Source organism: Ischnura elegans, chromosome 5 (genome assembly GCF_921293095.1).
Source record: "Ischnura elegans chromosome 5, ioIscEleg1.1, whole genome shotgun sequence".
NCBI classification, from domain to species: domain Eukaryota; kingdom Metazoa; phylum Arthropoda; class Insecta; order Odonata; family Coenagrionidae; genus Ischnura; species Ischnura elegans.
In genome coordinates this window covers 47014324-47035753 of record NC_060250.1, presented here as the reverse complement: position 1 = coordinate 47035753, position 21430 = coordinate 47014324, and the positions used below count along the sequence as shown (strand labels likewise).

The 21430-nt window shown below is 37.3% G+C and overlaps 1 protein-coding gene across 2 annotated transcripts in view; it reads right to left on the bottom strand.

The window, feature by feature from the left end:
- LOC124158818 overlaps positions 1-21430 on the bottom strand; it is a 347990-nt gene that overhangs the window by 198491 nt on the left and 128069 nt on the right. The window contains exon 3 of one of the 2 annotated variants that reach the window (XM_046534159.1): positions 18177-18263. The exons of the other annotated variant lie outside the window; for it this stretch is intronic. Within the exon in view, the coding sequence (XP_046390115.1) occupies positions 18177-18263 (87 nt within the window). The remainder of the gene's footprint in view (positions 1-18176; positions 18264-21430) is intronic. 2 annotated transcript variants of the gene reach the window in all.

Below are 21430 nucleotides of genomic sequence, written 5' to 3'. Positions count from 1 at the left end.
AACGTAAACATTGAAAACCGGTAATAACTATAGTTATGGCGATTTCCGATTTTCAATGTTTTTGTTTACTTTTCAATGTTTGATATCATATGATGCAGCTTCTTAAGACGAATACCCAAGTTCAACTGAGAACCATTTTGGAAACCCATTACTTTTGATAACATTGATAGAAGTGTGCCTTTACTTGGATAGCATTTAGGAGGACACTGAAAGTAAGTTGGCCGCGTCATCAATGCGTCGATTAAAGAGTATTTGGAGCCAATTTATAAACTAACTGCAGTGCTGCAATACGTATTTATCCGGGCTTACCAAATCACACGCTATGAACAAAATAATTGCACTGAATATATAAACACACTGAATACTCAATCAACTCGATGGGGTTCTTCAAGCACACATCACTGCAGTGTACATGTAAATCAAGCACACATCCATGATCCTTGCATAAATAAATTAATTGATGATGTTATTTATCACGGCATCACTACCCTGAATGTCCCTTTACTTGTGGTACCATAACGTGAACTAATCTCTGTAGCAGGGGAAAATAATTTTAGTACCTACCGAAGAAATTCACTTGCAATGAATGTATAGTTTCGCACATTAAATAGCTAATAAACGTTTGGCAAAATGGCAATAATTTGCAACATATATGCCTTCAAATGATAGACCAGTGAGATTATGCAAAGCGTAAGCAATTGTAATATTTCGACGAACAAAGTCTTATATTGTTATTTTGAAGATACTATTATACTATAAATCACAGTCTCTGTGCTATGAACACTCCCTGATGTAGCTTTTCAACTTATCTTTTCACAATATAACGTTAAAGTGTCGAAAATTTCCACAAGTTAGTGTACAGAAGCAACATTACGGTTAAAACTACCACACTAGCATATCAATGTGTGAAATTATAGATCGTATTTTGCATTTTTACCACCAATGAAATTAATAACGGCTGTAAACAAGTTACATACACGCACACTTCAACGCAACGAATATACATTTTCCCATTTTCAATTTTATATGGACTAATTATTTCAAAAACTAATATCTATAACTCCTTAAACTCTTTCCTACGATAGTAGAAGCAAAATACAGTCGTGTAAACACCCTATGCAAACACAAAACACCAGTCACATTTTTAAAGGTTGCGCCCATTTTCGCCTTCGCATCAACTGCATCAAGAATTTCTGATGCGAGCCGATGCGAGTTGATGCTTCCGGAACCTCGAAAAATGCTCGCTCCGGGGCCGCATCGATGCGCATCAATGCGTGATTCGGAACGGCCTCATGCGCATCGATGCACATGATGCGTGATTCGGAACGCACCCTCAGCGTTTCGATATTCGTTACTCTCATGTTGAAAACCCGCTAAATTTAAATACCGTGTGTTCAAGCCACTCAATTTAACTGCAGGCTTTCCGTTACGTAGAATCTCGGAGCTATTAAAAGCTGTTCCACGGGTGATATGGATGATTCCTTCTGTTTCCTTTGTCCTGTTATGAATACGCTCTAGGACTAAATCAACGGCAGGTTTGGATAATCTAAATTTCATTTTTAAACTCCTTATTCTTCGTATATATCATACGCATTTACTTCCAAGGACCTGTGGTGTGCACGTAAGTTGAAATAATCTATAATTATATCCAGCTCCTCGTCAGATGATGACAATACGTCGGCCATCTTGGTTGATCATGGCTTGATCAAAGAAAATCCACGATCAACTTGATCAAGGATGTTGATCCCCGATTAGCGCTGATTGTCGTTGGTGAAACTCAATCAGCGTGATTTGAGATTATTTGTACGGTTGATCCAAGATCAAGCGTTGATCGGCGTTGGTGAAATCGGCCCTAAAACAACGTAATACGCTACTCGATCTATTAAAAAAAACACTTGTTCGGCTACGAATGACAAAACCACATCTTTTCGTGCCCAGCCTATTCACATGGATGGAAATAAAAACTAGAAAGAAAAAATAGTCGTTCTCAATAATTTTAACCCGTGTGGCCCAAAATTATGTACAGTATACTATGAACATTTTAAAACTAGTGTCTTGCACGTCAACGTAGCTCCATAGCTCTTCTCAAACTCCATCCATTGAAATACAACTGAATTGTACCCTGGAAATAAAATCTATAAAATCATCCAATATGTGTTTTTATATTATGTTTAATACATCGCTTGAGTCCTATCCATAATAATCAACAAAAATTAAACTAAGAGGGAAAGCGGCGTGAATTATGAGATTATCAATGAGCACGTCTCCTTTAAAATCTACTACAATACACCCACTACTCTACAACATCTTCATATAACCAAAAAAATGTATTATTCGACTATATTCGCAAGCAATATTTACGGCAATTATTCTAATTTTACTTTGAGTAAAGGGCTAACTTTTTCCATTTAAATCCTTACAAATGAAATTCGCCTTATCTCTATTATTTTCGAGAAATTTCAGAAGACTTCCATTTCCTTTTTCTCCTTTTATGACATTCTCATTAGTCAAAATCTCATTTCATCTTCAGTTTTCTTCGATAGCGCAGCATTTTAAAAGCTTATAATAATAATAACTGCTCTCATTCCGTCTTCGTCCAACAGAAACCTGAAATTTATGCACGTTCCCCATTAGACGGCCACTTAGTATTTCAATAGCAATTGTTGAAACTGTGACATTTTTACATTATTTTCACATTTTCGGAGCCAAACGAACGCGATAATAATTATAACTTTTACTACTCCGTACAAAAAATTACATTTCCATTGCGAGTGTGGAGTAATTTTAGGCAGCCTTAAAGGAGATACTTTTAAAGGTTGCCGTCAAATAATAATAATAATAATGATAATAATAATAAATCATGCTTTTACTGGAAGATAAATATAGCTCGAGTGGTGATTGATGACTATCTCTTAACAGTGAAAGTACATACTTTTAAGCTACTCACTAACAGATTTTTATAACTAATTTACATCAATTTTTTACAGCAATATCTGCTCTACACTCTTTATTCAGACATCCAATGATTTTTCTCCATCTGCATCGGATAGAAGCCAGAACGATAAATAAAGAGCGTAAAAAGTAAAATCCCTTTCCTTCGACCCGACCTCCTGCCTTACGATTCGCCACGGGAATACTCCCATTTAAGGGAATGCAGGTATCATCTCAATCGTGCGACGGCACGCCTCCAAATACTCGGCTAAACCTTTCATTTCGAATTCTTCCATTCGTACACGCGCTCCTCGAAAATGCACTTTCTCTCACACCCACAGTCACTGACGAATCAAAGGGATCCATGATGAATTTCTTTTCCAAAAGATCTATACCTTATCCCCTTGAGTGATAACTTCAATAATCCATAGTTAACATTGATAGTTGGAAATGAAGGCAGTGGTAAAAAATGGCGTCAATTTCTTCAGCTGTAAGAGGAGGAGCATTGTAATTCACGGAAATCCGCAGTAAACTTCATAGCTTCCTTTCTGTAAAAAAATTTCCCATGGCAATTAGAGTTACTTATTCTATTTATTTATTGTGACGGGAATTCGGCTTTTTTAGAGTAAGCTGAGTCATTTTCTACTTTTCACCGAAATACTTGTGCAATTTGAAATGTAGCAATAGCATTGGAATGAAATACTAAAGGTTTATTCAATTTTAATGTGGAACAAGACGTTGAATTGTTACCACTCCAAGCTCAGGGTACCCTACCGAATGATAAAGGTTGCTTACTAAAATGATATTCCCTCAACAACACAGCCAAGAACAATCAGTAATGAATTTGGCACACTTAGTTTTACATGTATACGACACAAGTAACTCTTTCCTGATCGCTGTTGCTCGAGAAAGATTTTGAACGAATTTCAATATACAGAGAAAAGCTTTTCCTAAGGCATGGGTTATGTTCCACGATGGTACTGCTTTGCACGAATCCTCGTTCGAGGAAGAGTTTCTTTAATTCATTGTGTGATGTAATTCTTATCTTATCTTTCAGTCCCTCCACGGAAAGCGCACAAAGGGGAAATACAATACCGCTCTTGGCTAAGTATGGTATTATTTTTTTAATTTCTACGAAATTAAAATCCGCGCTCTTAATAGTGTAGATCATGCAAACCAAAATGATGGAAAGTTGCTTCCCTTTCTTTTTATCCTATTAATACCCTAAGCGAGTAGATATAAGAAATTCAAATTTCATCAACGTTCGAGGAAAATAGATGGAGACATTAATATTTTTTGAAGGTATAGGGCGTCTTCGATGCTAGTTAAGTTGTAGGAGGAAACTCCTTCACCCGAGGGTAATAAATAAATCACGAGTTTTGTTTATTCAACGGGACGCATAATGGTAGTGGTTGATAGCTCAACTTTGTGGAATTTTGTCATGATGATAGTAATAATAACGACTAAGTAATTCTTCTCATAAAGTTGATTTAATTCAACCTGTTTCGAATTTTGCTGTTCCACTATGGAAGGTAAAATTTCCATTAAAACTATGACAAATAGACGGCATGACACCGCGTTTGGTAAATCAAGGTATTGATTTGGAAACCAATGATATTGGACTGTGCGCTCCGGGAAACCGCTGTTTCATTGAAGTTTCATTGAAGACCAAATTCATTTTAACATATAATTACAACTACCAAGCCATGGAATAAGTTAACTCTCCCCCGCTAGTGTCTGAGAGAAATGAAAAAATATAATCCAATAGGCTTACTGCGTTTTAACATAGAAGTTCCACACTAACCTAACTAATGCTTTCTCGTATGTGGAGATTTCAACGCCCGAGGGTCTTGAATAAATCATGAAGACTTAAATATTTGGCGGGACGCATTACAACTAGACGGCATAATACTGTATTCTTCTTAGAACAGCATTCGAGGTAGTTTTACTGCAGCCCAAATTGACGCTAACCCTCAACTACTAACCAACGAGCAATGAAACGCGAATATATTTCCCTGTTAATGTCGGAGGTAATACATCAATGTCGGAGGAATACATTAATTTTTGTATAGGTAAGTTTAGGGCGTTTTCAACAGTGGGAACGAAACCCTTAGGACGGGCTCGCTGGATACACTCCTGGAGCAGGGACTATAAGCGATCAGCTTTTCTCCTCTACCACCAGAAGGGGAAGGACGGGAAGGAACAAGGAAAGGAGGCGCCGCCGCGATGGGAGCCCGACGACGCCTCCGGGGGAAGGACGGGGAAGAAAGGGAGGGGACGAGGAATCCTGCACCGTCACAAGGCGGGCAGGTCCTACCATCAGCGAAACCAAGCTTACGCAATTAATATGCTACCAATTTTAGTAGATTTTCCTATGAGGAAGAAAAATCTATCGATCAAATCGGTAGGTGGCGTTTTCAACAATGAAGTTAATGAAGTTGTAACTACTTATAGAGGGAGACTGTAACGCTCGAGGGTCACAAATAAATCACACACTTAGTATATTCGGCTGTGCGCATTATGAATACTAAACGATAAAATACCACTGCATTGCAGCCCAAACTGGTGTACTGTTTCACTGCTGCCCAAAGTAATACAAACCCCTAACTACCAACTAAAGAGAGTATTTCAGCTAATTCATATCGGTAACAGTATAAAAAATATATTTGGAGCTGAAGGAATAAAAAATTTGTTATGCCCACATGGTGATTTTTTTTCGGACCATGGTTTCATTACATCGTAACATTTTCAAGTGAACTTTATAAATCACCATGTGGAAAAAGCCAAGTTTATATTCCTTCAACTCCCACGATAAAGTATTTCCACTAGGTCATTCCCGCTATATTACTAAGAAAAAAATATAGGCCCAACGTAGACGCTAGTGAAGTTGTACCAAGGCGCAAAGAGGAGACTTCAACGCCCGAGGGAGGAAAATATATCATGAATGTAGAATTTGAGTTTTTCCCGGCATATAGTTTGAAGGAATAATTCTCGAGTTTCCTAACGGGTGTAGTTTTGTGTAACTGGTGTCAAATTTTCGAAGGCTGAGTCTGCCATCGTCTTCAGGGTTAAAATGTGGCAGACTCGGATGGAGTATGGATAACTCTAAGTGTTCAGGGGGAATGGCATGTAAATAGTTAATTTTAAACCTGATATCGACATTACCATTTTTAAGAGACTAAAAAGATGCATTATCCAAAATGAATAAACCCGATTAGCATGAAATAAAAAATATAAGATTGAAACTACATATTACCCCGAGTGTTTTTATCTTAAAACAGGTAAAAGTGGTGATCACATGACCGGAGAACATGCCAAATATCCACGGCTGATAAAAATGAAAAATAAAAATCTATTACAGTACTGATAACACCGAATAGATATCACAATAGACTAATGTCAACTTTTTGCGGAGAGATGTCGTGGAACAACATATCTAATGATCAACGAAGATATCGGATTGCCCACAAATTTTATTAACAATGTACTACACGTGTTTCAATTGTTACAATATCATCTTCAGGTACTAACTGCATGGGGTTATTACCTGATGAAGATTTTGCAACAGTTAAAAACACGTGTAGTACGCTGTTAATAAAATTTGTGGGCAATACGATATCCTCGTTGATCATTATCACAATAGCCTTCGAAGCGTTGGGACCAATTACCTAAAAACCACATCCGGTGGGAAACCCGAGAATTATTCCTTCAAAGCATGAGTGTTTCGTGCACATTCGGAGGTACAGCAACTAGACGACATGGAATTAAAAGAAAGAGGGAGAAAGAGGAAAACGGATGGGAATGCAGACCAAAGATTTTCCGCCGGAGGAGTGAAAAGGCTCCAAAACGGGGCCCCTCCCCTCGCCAGCATCTTCCCCATCATCATCACTAAGAACCTCTCGCCGCCCTCTCAAAGGTCAAGGGCACCAGCGAAACGAGCATTCCAGCTGGCAGCCAACTCTAGAAAAAAAGACCATGGGGCGAAAAAGTTTCGTGTGAAGTTTTCATCGGTAACGTGTAACAACTTTTCCCGGTTTTTCCCTCCGTTGTGGAATTTCTCAAATTGAGATGGTATTAGACGGATATAAAGTCGGTTTATGTTTGAAAAAATGACAAAAATCAACGTCTGCTTCCACAAAATTAACGCTACGTTGCATTGGTTTTTGTAAAAATATAGCAAAGGTCAATGGACTTAATTTACTGAATTATTAACCACAACTATGATACCTGATGCCAGTATGTTATGTATGAAAGTGGGTTTTTTTAGATCTTTTATTCTTGAGCGATAAAGGTGGGATTATTATAAATTTTTAGTGCTGTCAGTAAAATAATAAATTTTATTCTTTATTGTCATCATTCTCAACAAGTGGTAACTCAAAGTGGTAGGAGGAATAGCATGTACATGGTTCATTTCAACAATAATATCGACGTTACCATTCATTACGAGATAAAAATGATGCAATATCCAAAAACTATAATACAATAAGCCGATAAGTATGAAAAAAAATTCATTAGATTGAAATTTCATGTAGTTCACAGAATTTTTCTTTTAAAAAAGTAAAAATGGTGATTACTGGAGAACATCCAAAATATTCACAACGTACCCCTTACTAATGACGATAAAAATTACGGCCTTTAACCAAGTCGATACACGTATTTCAGGAGAAATAATTTACTATACTATAAGAAAAGATAATTTTTCTCATTTATTTGAAAGTGGAAATCTTTTTCCTTACATAAAACCAAATTATTGAGCACGCAAGGGAATAAAATGGTGTTTCATCCTTCAAAAAATCACCATATTAGTCAGGCGGAAAAATTAACAAATATACAATCAGATATGATTTACATTTACTCTCATAAAATGACAATTAAAGGCAGTAAGTAATAAAATAACAGTGCCTACCGATTTTTCAACGAGGATAAACCCAAAGAAGATGACAATGGCCACTAAAGCTGGAAATGCAATGATACATCACGCTAACGTTCGACAGCATTCTCATTAAAATTCTTTCGGAACACGGATATCAGTCACGTACAGTCAACAATCATTCCGGGAAGGAGATCAGAAGCAAAGAAAGCCCATTATTACTTGGAACTTCATTTCATGGCGGGATGGTTTTCATTTCGTGGAAAAGGAAATTACCAGGAGCATTTTGTCGGCAACGATCTCCGATTAAAGAAGCCATTGCACGTTATTTTCCGACTAACCACCGCGGAGAACCTATAAAAAAGTCGTAAAATAGCTAGAAAATATCAGGTGCCGATAATAGATATGACTATTTGCATCCAACTGGAGCGAGATTGATATTATTAACGAAATGGGGAAGCGAGTTATGCTCGTGCCGACTACTGTTCTAATCAAACATACGAATAAGAGGCGGGCAGATAAATATTTCTACTTGTCAACTGGAAGGATCGCATTTGAGAGAGGAGTGGAAACGTAGCTCTCTCAAGTTATTTGAGAGCCAACGAAAACAACAACAAAAAAGAGATGGAAAAAGAAATGAATGAAAAAAGCCGTTCTGGCGAGTACGACTGGTCCTGTGGCGACAGCCCGCGGCGACTCCTGCAACCAAACTCGTTCGTGACGGCAGCCGTTGCGGCGTGTGGTTCCGAAATGTGACGGCGAGTTGATGAGGCGGCGCCTCCGTCACGTCGCGGTGCGTTGGGCAAGGTATCAAACAGAATTTCGCGTCGACGATACTAAAATCTTTCAGCGGGTGGAATTACTTACGCTTGGGATAAGAATCGATTACTGCTTCTATATGATGACTGACGATGAGGACACTCCTCGATTTATACCATTACACCCTCCGCAAACCGGTGTACTCTATTAGTGAGCGTAAACTATGAAAAAATGGACCTTTTTTCGCTTGAAGTTGGATGAGATTAGATTCTGATTTTGTTAATTAGATTTAAATTTTTATATCAATTAGGTATAATATTTGAGTTTTGACAACCCATTTCGCTGTGGTAAATATTCCTCCACTTTAATATTTGCAATATAATCAGTGCCCCCAACTCCAACAACGGACCAGTCTAACCAGATGATATTTGTATTGATATAATGCTGAACTTTCTATATCATAGTCCATGGAGACAAATTTATTCCATTCCATATTGATTTTATGCATTCAATTTGTAATAAATAAAGGCGTATAGAGCACCAACGTTTTTTTGTTCCTTTCGTGCCTTATGAAGGCTTCTTCTAAGTAAAGATGATGCATTAATGTCTACTTATATAATTCATTCCATTTGGTTCCTCAGCCGATTTTCCCAAGTAATTGCATGAAGACTTGCGATGAGAATACTCCTCGATTTTTACAACTGCATCCTTTGCAAACTGGCATACTCGGTTATTGAGCGTAAATAATGAAAAAATGACCGATATGACCTTCTCTCACATGAAGATGGATAAATTAGGTGTTTATTATATTTACAGGTGAAATCCGTGTATTCATTAGCACGGCGAACTCACTTTCGTAGGAGAAGCACTCATAAAAGTTTGTCCTTGAGCCAACTAATTGATGTGAACGATATCAAATCAAGTTTTTTAAATTTTGAGTTTTGACAAACCTTTTCGCTGTAATAAACATCCCTCTACTTTAATATTCGCAATTTTTCTTTGACTTCCACTACGAACCGGCCTAACCAGAAGACGTTCACACTGATAAAATTTTGAACTATTTACATTCCACTCCATGGAGAAAATTGATTGTAATTATTCCATTTGCTATGAATGAACACGTTGAATTCAAAGTATAAAGGCTTCTTCTCAGTAAATATGAAGCAAATATGTTTTACCTTAAAAAAATGCATTGCATTTGGTTTCGCAGCCGATTTTGCCAAGTGATTGCAGATATTTAGACTTTTGTATGTAATTCAATAAATCGTGTAATTCTGCATAATTTAACCGCGCAAAAAATTAAACAAAGGTTTAATTTAGTTTTAAAACTTGAGGTACGCTATAAAGAGCTCCTAATTATTACGAGGGGTATTAATGGGTTACGAATTTCCTATCTAAATTTTTAAAGTAAGTTCTTCATTAGCCCTACAGCTATAGATCAAAAAGATATACTTGAACATACACACTTAACAAACCTCATTTTTGAGAAACTGCCAATAAACCCACAGGATAAATTGTCTCAACGCATTGAATCACCATAACTACAATGGCCTATCATTTGCACTGAAATGAATACAAAATGATCGACACTACGAAAATAAAACACCCGAATAAAATATATTTGTGTTTAGTTGAATAAGACATTGTATCAATTCCACTGAATTCTGTGTAAATATTCCAATGCCTTATTTACCTAATATTAATAATTTCCAACACATCGTGCTACATATTGTACAATATATTTGTGGCGTAAAGAAAGCGGATTTTCCAAAATTATAGTTTCCATCCAACTGCCTCATTTGGTGATTAAAAGGAACTATTTCTTTCTTCTATCATCTTGTCAGATTAATTTAGTTTTGATAAACTGCCAACTGAGAATTAATAAATATTTTTTAAATAAATTTTACTCAACACAAACTTTTATCCCATGCAAGCATGTATTTATACCAACAGACCAAAGGTGTTCATCCTGGAGATAGGTGTATCCTAGAGAAAATGCCGTCTTTAAGTAAATAGAGATTGCGATTGTGTTATTGGAAGAAATGTCAATCAATTACTTAGCTATCAAGCGGAAGGTGAGCATTGGAACATATACACCGATGAAACAGGGAATCATCACAGCATTAATGTAATCTTAGAGAAATCTAACCCAAAGCGGTGACAAATGTTTGAACTTCTCTCGGGTTTGCCGCCAGGTACGAGAATAAAAGTGACTTTTTCGAGATATTTCTCTTGAAATGAAAGTTTAATGATATAATTCATTCGTTAAGAACTTATTTTATGCTGGAAGGAGACTTAAAACTTTTCCCAAAAGGATAAGACGATGGGAGAAAGTAATAATTCATTTCAATCATGGCTTACGTCGGTTTATTGGGTGCTTTAATAATATAAATTTTCTAAATATCAAATTTCTGTACGCGACAATTGTATTTTATCCGAGTGCAAAATTTTCATGGCATCAATCGTATTGCATTGATTTAAGTGCAAATGTTTCTCTACTTTTACGAACGGTTCAGTTAATTCTTCAATTTAGGCGATTTATCCTGTAGGTTATGCAATTTTTCGACACTATCCCAAACCTGTTGTTAGTTAAGTATTTCCATTCGAATAGAACGAAGTACATATCATTATAATTTTTACATTCCAATTATAAATATTTTAACATTTTTATAAAATTAGTATTTACCGGGAAATTGCCAAATCGTAATTACCACTCATGCTAAAAATAAACATATCCGTTCTTATTCTTTCCCACTGCACCAAAGGCTCAACTTCCAGCGAGAAAACGACATTCTAATCCCCAGAGTGTAACGGCTCGCATCAGAGGTGCCCATAGACGTCCCATGCCTCCTGTCAGAGTCGTTTGTATTCAAACTGCCGCGCCGCCTGCATACCAGCTCTCCAACTAGCTTATTCAAACCTCACTGGATGCGTCGAGATCGCTCATTCATCGCCGGGCTATTCTCCGCTGCCTCCCCCTCTACAGGCTCTGCATATTCTTCTTAATAACGTCCTTGACTAGGCTGAGGTCGTAAGGAAGGTAACTTGGGAATATCTTCCACTCGGAGGGTTGAAATTCTCGCGTGCCGAACGAAGCGGAAAACTTTCAAACGCCCGCCCGGAGCTGAAAGGTGATGAAAGGAACACAAAGCCAACGACACCACCAAGGGCCGCATTCGCAGTCCTTGCTTATGAGCTATCTTGCTCCTTGTAGTCGCAGAACATGGAAAATGAGTTTTATTACCGCTTTCCAGTCACCAGGGAACTCACAACTGTCCCCTGTATCATAGCAAAAGATGCATGCTCTTGTATATAATGTTAAAAGTGATGTTGTCTGTGGAGTTACTTTGTAAAAATGATACGTACGGATTAAAATCCTTGGGGTTCGGGTTGTCGTAATGGCTAGAGTTTTGGCTGCCCACACTGTGGGCTCAAATTCATATCCCAGCGGTGGCAGAGAATTTTCAGAGACTATCCGATCCCTTCTTGAATGTTGTGTGGAAGGCATTTCAAGCGCAACACTCCCTCCGTCGTATGGGATATTAAGCCGTGGTCCCTTTGCCGCCTTTTGTTAAGAGTAGGCTAATGCCGACGCCGGGTTTCTCTCCACTATTCCTTCCGTACACTCATGGAGCAAAAGAACTCAGCTATCGGTCGTCTCCACCAAATACCATACCAACCAAATAATCCATTACCATCCTGAGGTAGTCACATGAGGAGAAAAAACTGAATTTTCTTGAAAATCCAGAAAGTTTTTTTCCACCCATAAAAATTTTTTTGCATGTTAATTGAAAATTTCCCGGTCAATTATCCATTTCTGTTATTACCTTTCTTTTTCAACCTTAGCTCCGCGGCGATGTGTTGACAACACCCAACCATGAGTCCATCAACCAACATTCCCCCCCCACACCCTGAATTTGATGGTGGCTCGTGGTGAGATACAGTTACCTTGATATAATGACTTGTTAAAAGTAGAAACCTAGGTCCTGAAATACATTTTTGAATACTAGGGATTGAAATTATTTCAAAGTATACAGGCAATATTTATTTTATATGCAGTCAATGAAGACAAACACTTCCGCTCAACATAACATGAATGTGGTCAAAGCAATCACATACAGTGGACACCAAATTATTCAGATTTTTCTATGGGAATGATATACGACCTACCTTTTTACAGGAAGATAGAAGTTGGATACAGCATGAGGAACATAATTTGGGATGGCGCATGGTGTTGTAGGCATAAAATCGAAATGGGGTTCTGGTCACGAAAGGGGCATAGATTGGTATTCCTACAATGCTGCCTCAAGGCATTTCTCCTATTCGCAAACTTTTTTTCCGAAAGCACGATTCATCCGCGCCCATAACCGAATTCCGAAGAGAGGGTCCTGAATGCTTAAGAGATGAGTTTCTTTTCGTGAATAAATAAAATGCAAATTTATTTACTAATTTAATTATCAGTCAGTGCACACATTAATATTACACTGTAACAACCATTTTACGATCCTGCGATTCATTCCAAACAATCCTAATATTTTTTCTACGCCTACTTATTGGTATCTTTTCAATATTCTGGCCTCAAAAAGCACTACTAGCAAGCAAATGTGAAGAACGAATATTGCATGTTCCCATTTTTAAGTCGAAAATAACAAGGAAAACGAAAACTTGGCCCGGTATGATTAAAATTTGGAATAATTATTTACATCGCAGTGGGCGAAAGATATCAAGAGAGAAAATTTTCTGCACTATGGAATTTTCTAAATTATCACCGGACTGATTTTTTTTAAATTTCCCTGCCCAGATTTTTTTCACAATTCATTGGATACCTTTTTGAACAACCAGCAGCAAAACATTGTCATTACTTCGCCTTCTATTTAAGTCAAATCATCTCAATTATTTGATTTATTTGTAAGACTTAACTAATTTCTTTTGAAGGTAACTAAATATCATCCACTAACTCACTAAGTATACAAAAATAAAAATGTTCTATGTAAATTAATACATGCAGAAAAAATCTGAATCGAAACAGACGAGTGGGAAATAGATATTGCTTTTAATCTCGTATTCACGTTACCAGAAGCCAAATGATTGCAACGCAGCATGCATGGGAGAACAAGTTTCGTGATCATACCAAAATGAAAGCTTCTATAAATAAATAAAAACCATGATGCTTGAGCTATATTTAGCATCAATTGACATGAAGTGTTTGGCCGAGTTTCCACTTTGAGCTTGCTAATTATATTTTCTCTCTGAGCGCTTATAAAAAAGGGGCAATCGCTTCCAAGTTACTCGACAAAAATGAAATTCATGGATGACTTTCTCGTTCTACAATACTCTTGAGATCACACCAACGATTTTTTTAAGTATTAAAACTGGACACAAATCTCAGTGTTATGTTTCAAACCACAGAAAAGGAAAATATCACCATCGATCAACGGTACAGAGAGAAACAAATCCCTGCCATTTTCACGTCAGTGGACGAAGGGAATCCTTACTATCCAACGACTATTGCTAAATAAAAGCTCTCACTAACTCTTCTAACAGTTCAAAACTGTCAATCACCCTGAAACTAAATATGTACATTGCGGAGGGAAATCTTATACACGATCATTACTCAATAATATTCCTTATGCGGCGATAACTATTGAAACTGTAACTCTAATCTAACTTGAATTTAGTGTTCATATTCAAATACTATGTTAAAAAAACTTTCGAGAAAATGAAATTGCCACGTAATGCATTTAGAGGCATGATCAAACTTTTAGCGGACACATTTCCGATAGTAAATAGGCGTGCTTCAACCATAATATATTTTAGTTTATGATATTCAAATAGTGTGTATATAATGATAGTCTATCAACAACATTTATATAATTAGGATAGTCTATTATAATTTCAACATGAGAAAAAGACAGTTTTAATATCAAAATTTATGGACTGTAATTTTATATTCGCAACTGTACCTAATAGAAGGAATATTCAAAATAAAATAACGAGAAAAATACAGGGATTGCATAATTCGAAAGTATTACGTACCTGAGGAGATATTGGGTTGTAAAATACTTTCGTTATGAACTATGCAGCGAGATAAAAAATGATTCCAAGAACGAACGCTATCATTAAACTTGCTAAGAGGTGGTAAACTAAAAACAAAACGACTGCATTCATCACCAATCGACAAATTGCTCAACGCGAAACTTCATAAGCGACTTTCACGAAAGCGACAGTGGTTTTATTCACCAGCGCGGAAAAATTTAAGCATGCCCGGCTTCTCAGGCCACTGCTCACCTCGTGACTTGCTGTTATTCAAGTCAGGAAGACTGACCTATATGTTTAAGGACTATCGTTCATCTCGGGATTAACCGAGCAGATAAACGGAACGGTGAAGTCGAGAGTTAAGAGTTTAAAGACAATGGCGAGCCACACTTCCGGCTGCAGGATTTGCCACACGAGTCCAGAATACATTAAGGGTCTCCATAGCCTGCCTATTTGGGCATACATTACCGTTTGTCACGACTGCTTTAACACGGGACTTCAACAGAGACGAGGAGGAAGAATTAAGGAATCCAAGAGAATCGCACGAATTTTGCAAGGATTCATTTTTTTCGAAAAAATTTCACCTTTCCCTCCCTCTTCATTTAAATTACCAAAAGAAAAATATATCTTGCAAAATTAGCTATTAAGTATCCAGTGTACATTTTCTCCCCTTCGTATAGCCACGTGGCTATATGTGGTGGGAAAAAATAGTGCGATAACACGAAAAATCCTAGATGACGCCTGCGAGGCTTATTAGTTTCTCGCAGCTGCTTATGATAATTAGTTTTCACAATATTTAACAAATAGTTCAAAAGCAATCATTTAAAAAAATTATATTGCTATTAAAGTTGCTCTTTGAGAACAATTTACTAAATTTTTTAGCAGGAAATTACAATTTAAATTGAATTATGATAAGATATTATGCTGAACTGGACTATGGTCGAGTACTAAGGTTAAGGTTTTAAAACAACTTGACTTTAGAAATTCGTAAAAATAAATAAATGGCCTTTGAAAAAGGGAAGTGATTTTTGAAAAGGTATGACAGGCATGTTAAGAGTCAATTATGCTGTTGATGATACAGATACCAGGTGGTTATAAAAAAAACAGCCGGGTTTTAAAAGCAAAGCATGAAAATTACATTAGTTTGATATCTCCCTCCCTGCACCTCCCTCTTAAAAATAAAATGACTCGTGTCGAAATAGAATCTAATTTCCCGTGTCAAATATTTAAGCCGCATTAAACTGATTCAAAATGAATATAATAAAGGCACTCAATAAGTTCAAATAGGGAAAGGTTCCCTTTGATTGCTTGAATATAAATGTTTCAATTAATTAGTTGCAAAAACTGGAGAGAAGGAATAGGTACAAAATAGATGAGATCATATTCTTTGGTTCCCATTGCCCAGTTTATAAAGCTGATTAAAAACCAAAACTGATTATATTAAACATTTAACCAGCACTAAAAGTTTAAAAATCCAGCTATTCTTCATATATCATCCCAATCTCTTCATTTCTCTAAGGTTCGTTTCTTCAATATCCTTATTGACTTGCCCTAACCACTTTACCCTCATTAAATAATACTACAATAAATTTACATACAGAGCATTTATTAGATAACTAGCGGAGACAAATTCGACTAAAAAGCTAGTGACAAAAAAAATCAGTAACATGATTTCTCGAGTAGTCCTCCCAAAAAAAATCGTAAGATGAAATCTGAAATCCATGCCGGATGAATGGGGAACTGGTCAGTTGTGCTCCACGCAGCGATTCGGAAAACTGACCCCTATTTTCTCCGGTTATTTTTTTCGGCCATCTTTGGGTCGGAGGGATGGATGCAATGCCCTCGGGAGAGGCGGGGATGATGACGCGTTTCTTGACGGAAGTAAAGCAACGAAGCATGGAGAGAGAAGAAACATTTTCACACCACCAACCCCTTTCACCTCCACCCGCATTATTAATTCCGACGAGGAAAAACTCATTCCACGGAAGATAACGAGCAAGGACGGTGGAGGAGCGAAGTTTTCATGCCAATATTCCTTTTTTACGCGAATATTACGAAAAACTGCACGTGTGCAGGAAATTGCATTGATCGATCGAGCGTTGAAATCTCTCTCGCCGTATATATCCCCCTCTTTTTGTCGCAAAAAGTGTGCATTACCTCAAGCATAAAATACCTTCTGACCGAAGCGTAGAGTTGATTAATATCCTCTCCGGTGAATTCCAGCACCAATTCCGATTATTGATTCCTACAAAGTTACCTAAGATAAACTTTGAAATGCTGAAAACAAAAATGGGTTCAAAAAATTGAAACCTATAGAGAAAAATTAGTGAGGATGAATACAGTCTTTATATGGCATAAGCTGTACCGTTTTATCAGCTTTATCCGCACAAAAAATATTTAGTTTACTGCGTTAGCAAATTATTTGGTGCGAAGAAACAGATACATATCTATTAGATTCTAAGGTAGTAAGTAGCCGTTTAAAAAATTATTTCGTGAAAAAGGAACGCCAAAGTTTGAAAAAAAACATTCTTATGGAGAAAAATGAAACTATAGGTATGGAGTGATGTTGAAATTTCCCATGATCGTTTTAGTACCATTTGGTCAAAATATTTATAGTAGTTTATCGCTGGTAATATCATTTCACTCACACACGAGGGCATAAAAACAAGTTCATCAACTTGCACTTAAAACCCAGCTTGAATATTACAGCATCGCATGCTTGTGGCAACAGCGCGATTAAAAAGCGGCCTTGAAATTTTATAGCTGGATCTCCACAGTTCTAAAAATAAAATCCCTCGGACGCGAGGAAAATACGTGTTTCCTAAACTCTCTGGGTTCCAGAAAATTGCGCCAATAAAAAGGCGGGAGAGGGAAGAACATATTAAATTGATGGGGAACGAGAATTCTCGAGGTTGGAAATGATGGCATGCTGCATCACCGTCAAATTGTTGGCTATGAAAACGGCGAAAGAGAATTTCGGTGAGGAATGGAAAGATAAAGAATCTTTAGTGTGGATTAAAGTTAAAGGTTTAAAAACCTGCAAAAATTGGCTGCGTTTAGGATGGTTGAGAAGACTGCGGTACCAGAAGGATATAGCGTTTCTCTTAGCATCTATCTATTGAACGAACCACTTTCGAGAATATCACTCATTCAAGACCCGTGAACAACACTAAACACGATGGGACATAATTTAATATCAGCCGGACTGTAAGTAAAATATTCCGCCAATCACAGCTCAGGCTGAGTATCACACATGAAACTGATTTAAGCAAAATGTTAAAGCATTATTCTATTAGTCAGCGATATTAATATATTATTTTTTAAATCATTAGACTACATTACTGGATTATTTTAATGAGCACTGGATTACTTTTCCAATACTTTTTCCAAACGAAAGCGCTTCTTTATCAAATAATACAATTTTTTTAATTAGTAGCATTATAACTACCTATTTCATCGCTTTATGGTGGTTAATTCAATTGTCAATCGCCTTAATAGGAACGCACTCTGTTACAAGCGTAGGTTAGCGAATATTAGACCGTCCTGCTTGCTAAGCGGCGTAATTCATAGTTCAACGTACTTCGCTATCGGGTAAACAGGGCGCAGTTTCCTCGCGGTCCTCGGCAGGCGGGGAACTGGTTTCGCAATGGTCTGGCGAAGCTACCTCCTTCGGAAAGAAGAAAAACAAGGAAAAAAAATAAAAGCACACAGTTGAAAAAAAATACAATGCATACAGGACTTCACACACCAGTCACGTGGATTTTTTTTGCAAGGGAATTGATAGCAAGAACAAAAAAGGAGCAGTTGAAAGTGGTGGATATGATGTATGGGACTTGACGATGAAACCTGCTTCGGTGCGGAGAATTCGTCATTGTAAGTTGCTCCAGTTTGTTCAATAGTAGAACACATTTTTCACTTTAATTTTATCAAATCGTAAGAAAAATGCTACTGCCATGAATGCTATTTACACTTTTTAACCTTTCGACTTGCAGTCATCTGCCATTTCCTAGGGCACAGCCTCGATATTAGCTAACGATAAACTAATAAAGAGGGCATCTAGAGTAATTCATGTAACCAGTAACCAGTGTAACCAATTCTTCGGCTCGAAACAGAGCAACAGAGAACTGGTCCTGGATGACGTTTGGAAGTCGGACAAATATAGGTAATCTTAGATTTAAGAATAGAAGAGCATTCAAGATAATTTATTTTCTCTAATACAACTAAATACTAACGATAAACAGATCGGATTAAACAGCCTTATCAGATTGAATATAACACAATAAAATGCAATTTTAGAATTTAGAATTATGACGTAGCCTTACTTGCCATTTGTTTGATTATATCTTTGTATTTGAATTGCTAATGAAAAGTATCGAAATCTTTGAAATCCTTCCAAGTAGGGTGAAAGGTAGTACCTGATTCTATCGTTATATCCATTTGCGTCGCATTGCGAATGTGGCAGAGATTGTCATCTTGGTGGAGCCTAAGATTTAAGACGATAAGCTACTCGGTTTCTTCCCTTCCGTCAACAATGCTCATAAGTGCATCTAGTATTGAATGGGAAATTGCATTCATGCATTTATAGTACTTGTTTAAACTGGATGGCACATAGAGGGATTTAGGATGTTGCCGAGAGTAATATTTTTTCTCAGTGCTTAACATTCTAGATAAGTAAAGAGCTTGCAATATAAAAGAATAGCAGGTGAAATATCAAGATAGGAGACTATCTCAAGGATTCAAGTAATGGGGTACAAGTTTTGCGGAGAGTGCCACCTTTGAACATTGAAAACCCATTTGCTAACATTGCCATTCAAGTTCTATACGATTCAGCGAAGTTGAGGAGCTCCTTTTGTTATACATGGTGGTTGAACAAATTTCAGAGCATTAAAAAAATATTCAACACAAGAATTATTCATGATGCATATTTCACCTTATAAAGGTCAATCCTGCGTAAAATGGGTACCTTTTTCGCCCAACGATGGGTTCCACCGCATATGCTCTGAAATTTTCTTCAATGGTGCCCTTAACTTTGGAGCTTTCTTTGGGTTTTCAATCACCCACGATCCCCAATCATAAGTTACAACAACGGCTCGTGATGTAATTACAGCTATGGTTTATTAGCTCCACAATTGATGACCTTCCACGGAGGGGAGAAATCACACACAAAAATGACACCAAAAACAAACCATGCACCAGCCCGAGGAGTAGCGGTGAACCGTGTGGTATGAGCTAGTGACGTCGTCAACTTATCAGCCAAAGGGGTAAGGCCGTCGATTTACCGTCGTGAAAGGCTCGAGAAATAAGCAATGGATGTATAAAAAATGGTCACTTTATTTTCAAACTATCACTATTGACAAAAAGGGTCTCTATATTTTTCAAACTCCATCACTATCGAAAAAAGGGGTCACTTTATTTTTCAAACTCTATCACTATTGACAAAAAGGGTCTCAATATTTTTCAAACTCTATCACTATCGACAATAAAGGGTCACTCAAGTTTTCAAACTCTTATCTCAATCGACAATATAATATCATTGATGGATAATCTCAAACTGGCCTCAACTTTCCACGCAATTTTTAGTTAGCACGAAGCCAAAGCGAGCGCTCTGTTCATACTTGCTCCGAGGCTAATCCTAGAGGAAAGCGCCTCCCTGCGGGAAAGCTCGGAAGTAGCGCCCGAAGAAGAGGGAGGGGGAAAATAAACATGCCGTGCGGTGCCGCAGGCGCCCAAGATACGGCGGGGTCAACAACACCTCTCCACATCCAGACCCACTCTGCCCCGCCCCTCCACAAAGACATGCCCGCGGGCGATTCGCGCACCCAACACGAGATGGTGTGAGAGCGGTAAAGATGGAAGGAGGTATTATGTTTCTCAAGGTATTAACCCCGAACAGGTGGCTGCAATTCCAGGTCTCTCCGGCGGCACCTTAGTTTTTTAACGCGACCGCCTTCGAGATGGGTCATGAAGCATGACTCACCCATTTAATGCGGGACGCAGAGATGGATGGTAAGACGTTCGCGGAGTAAAGGGAGGCAAAAAATTATACTTATTTTACCGTCCTCTAAGTCAAATAGGAAATGCATACAAATATTTTTAGTGAGCACACAGCGAATTTGGTATGTATGGAGGAATAGGCTAGTAATTCATCTTGCGTTACCATCCGACAAATGAAATATATAAGAAATGCATTTGAATAGTTTTTAAGGGAACATGTAGCGAATTCGATAAGTAAGGAGGAAAATATTAATATTTTATCTTACGCTACTATCCGACAAGTGAAATTTCTCAGGAATGAATTTCAATATTTTTATGAGAGCATATAATAAATACGGTCAGTAAGGAGGGAAAGACTAACGATTCGTCTCACGCTACCATCCTACAAAAAATATATTATAAATGCATTTGAATATTTTAAAGAGAGCACAGAGCAAACGCGGTAAATACGGAGGAAAAGACTAAAAATCCATCCTACGCTACCATCCGACAAATGCAATATATTAAAAATGCATTTGAATATTTTTACGAGAACATTAAGCTAATTGAAGCTCGGTTCATCAGTTTAAACCGCAGAAATCGATTATTGAGTATTGAAGATTAGATAGGATAAAAATGATTCGGTATTTTCTTATTTTAACGTTAAGTAAGACTTTACTCTATCCCTAGGCTAATCTCAAGAAACGTAAAGGAATTTTGCAATAGGTAAATAATGCGTGAAAGAGTTTTTAATGATTTTTTTTAAATAAACATTACATGATCTAAGCATGTTAAAAGGACAGAGGTCTTGTGGACGAATATTTAAATGATATTTGGAAATTTCCAACACTATTAAACACG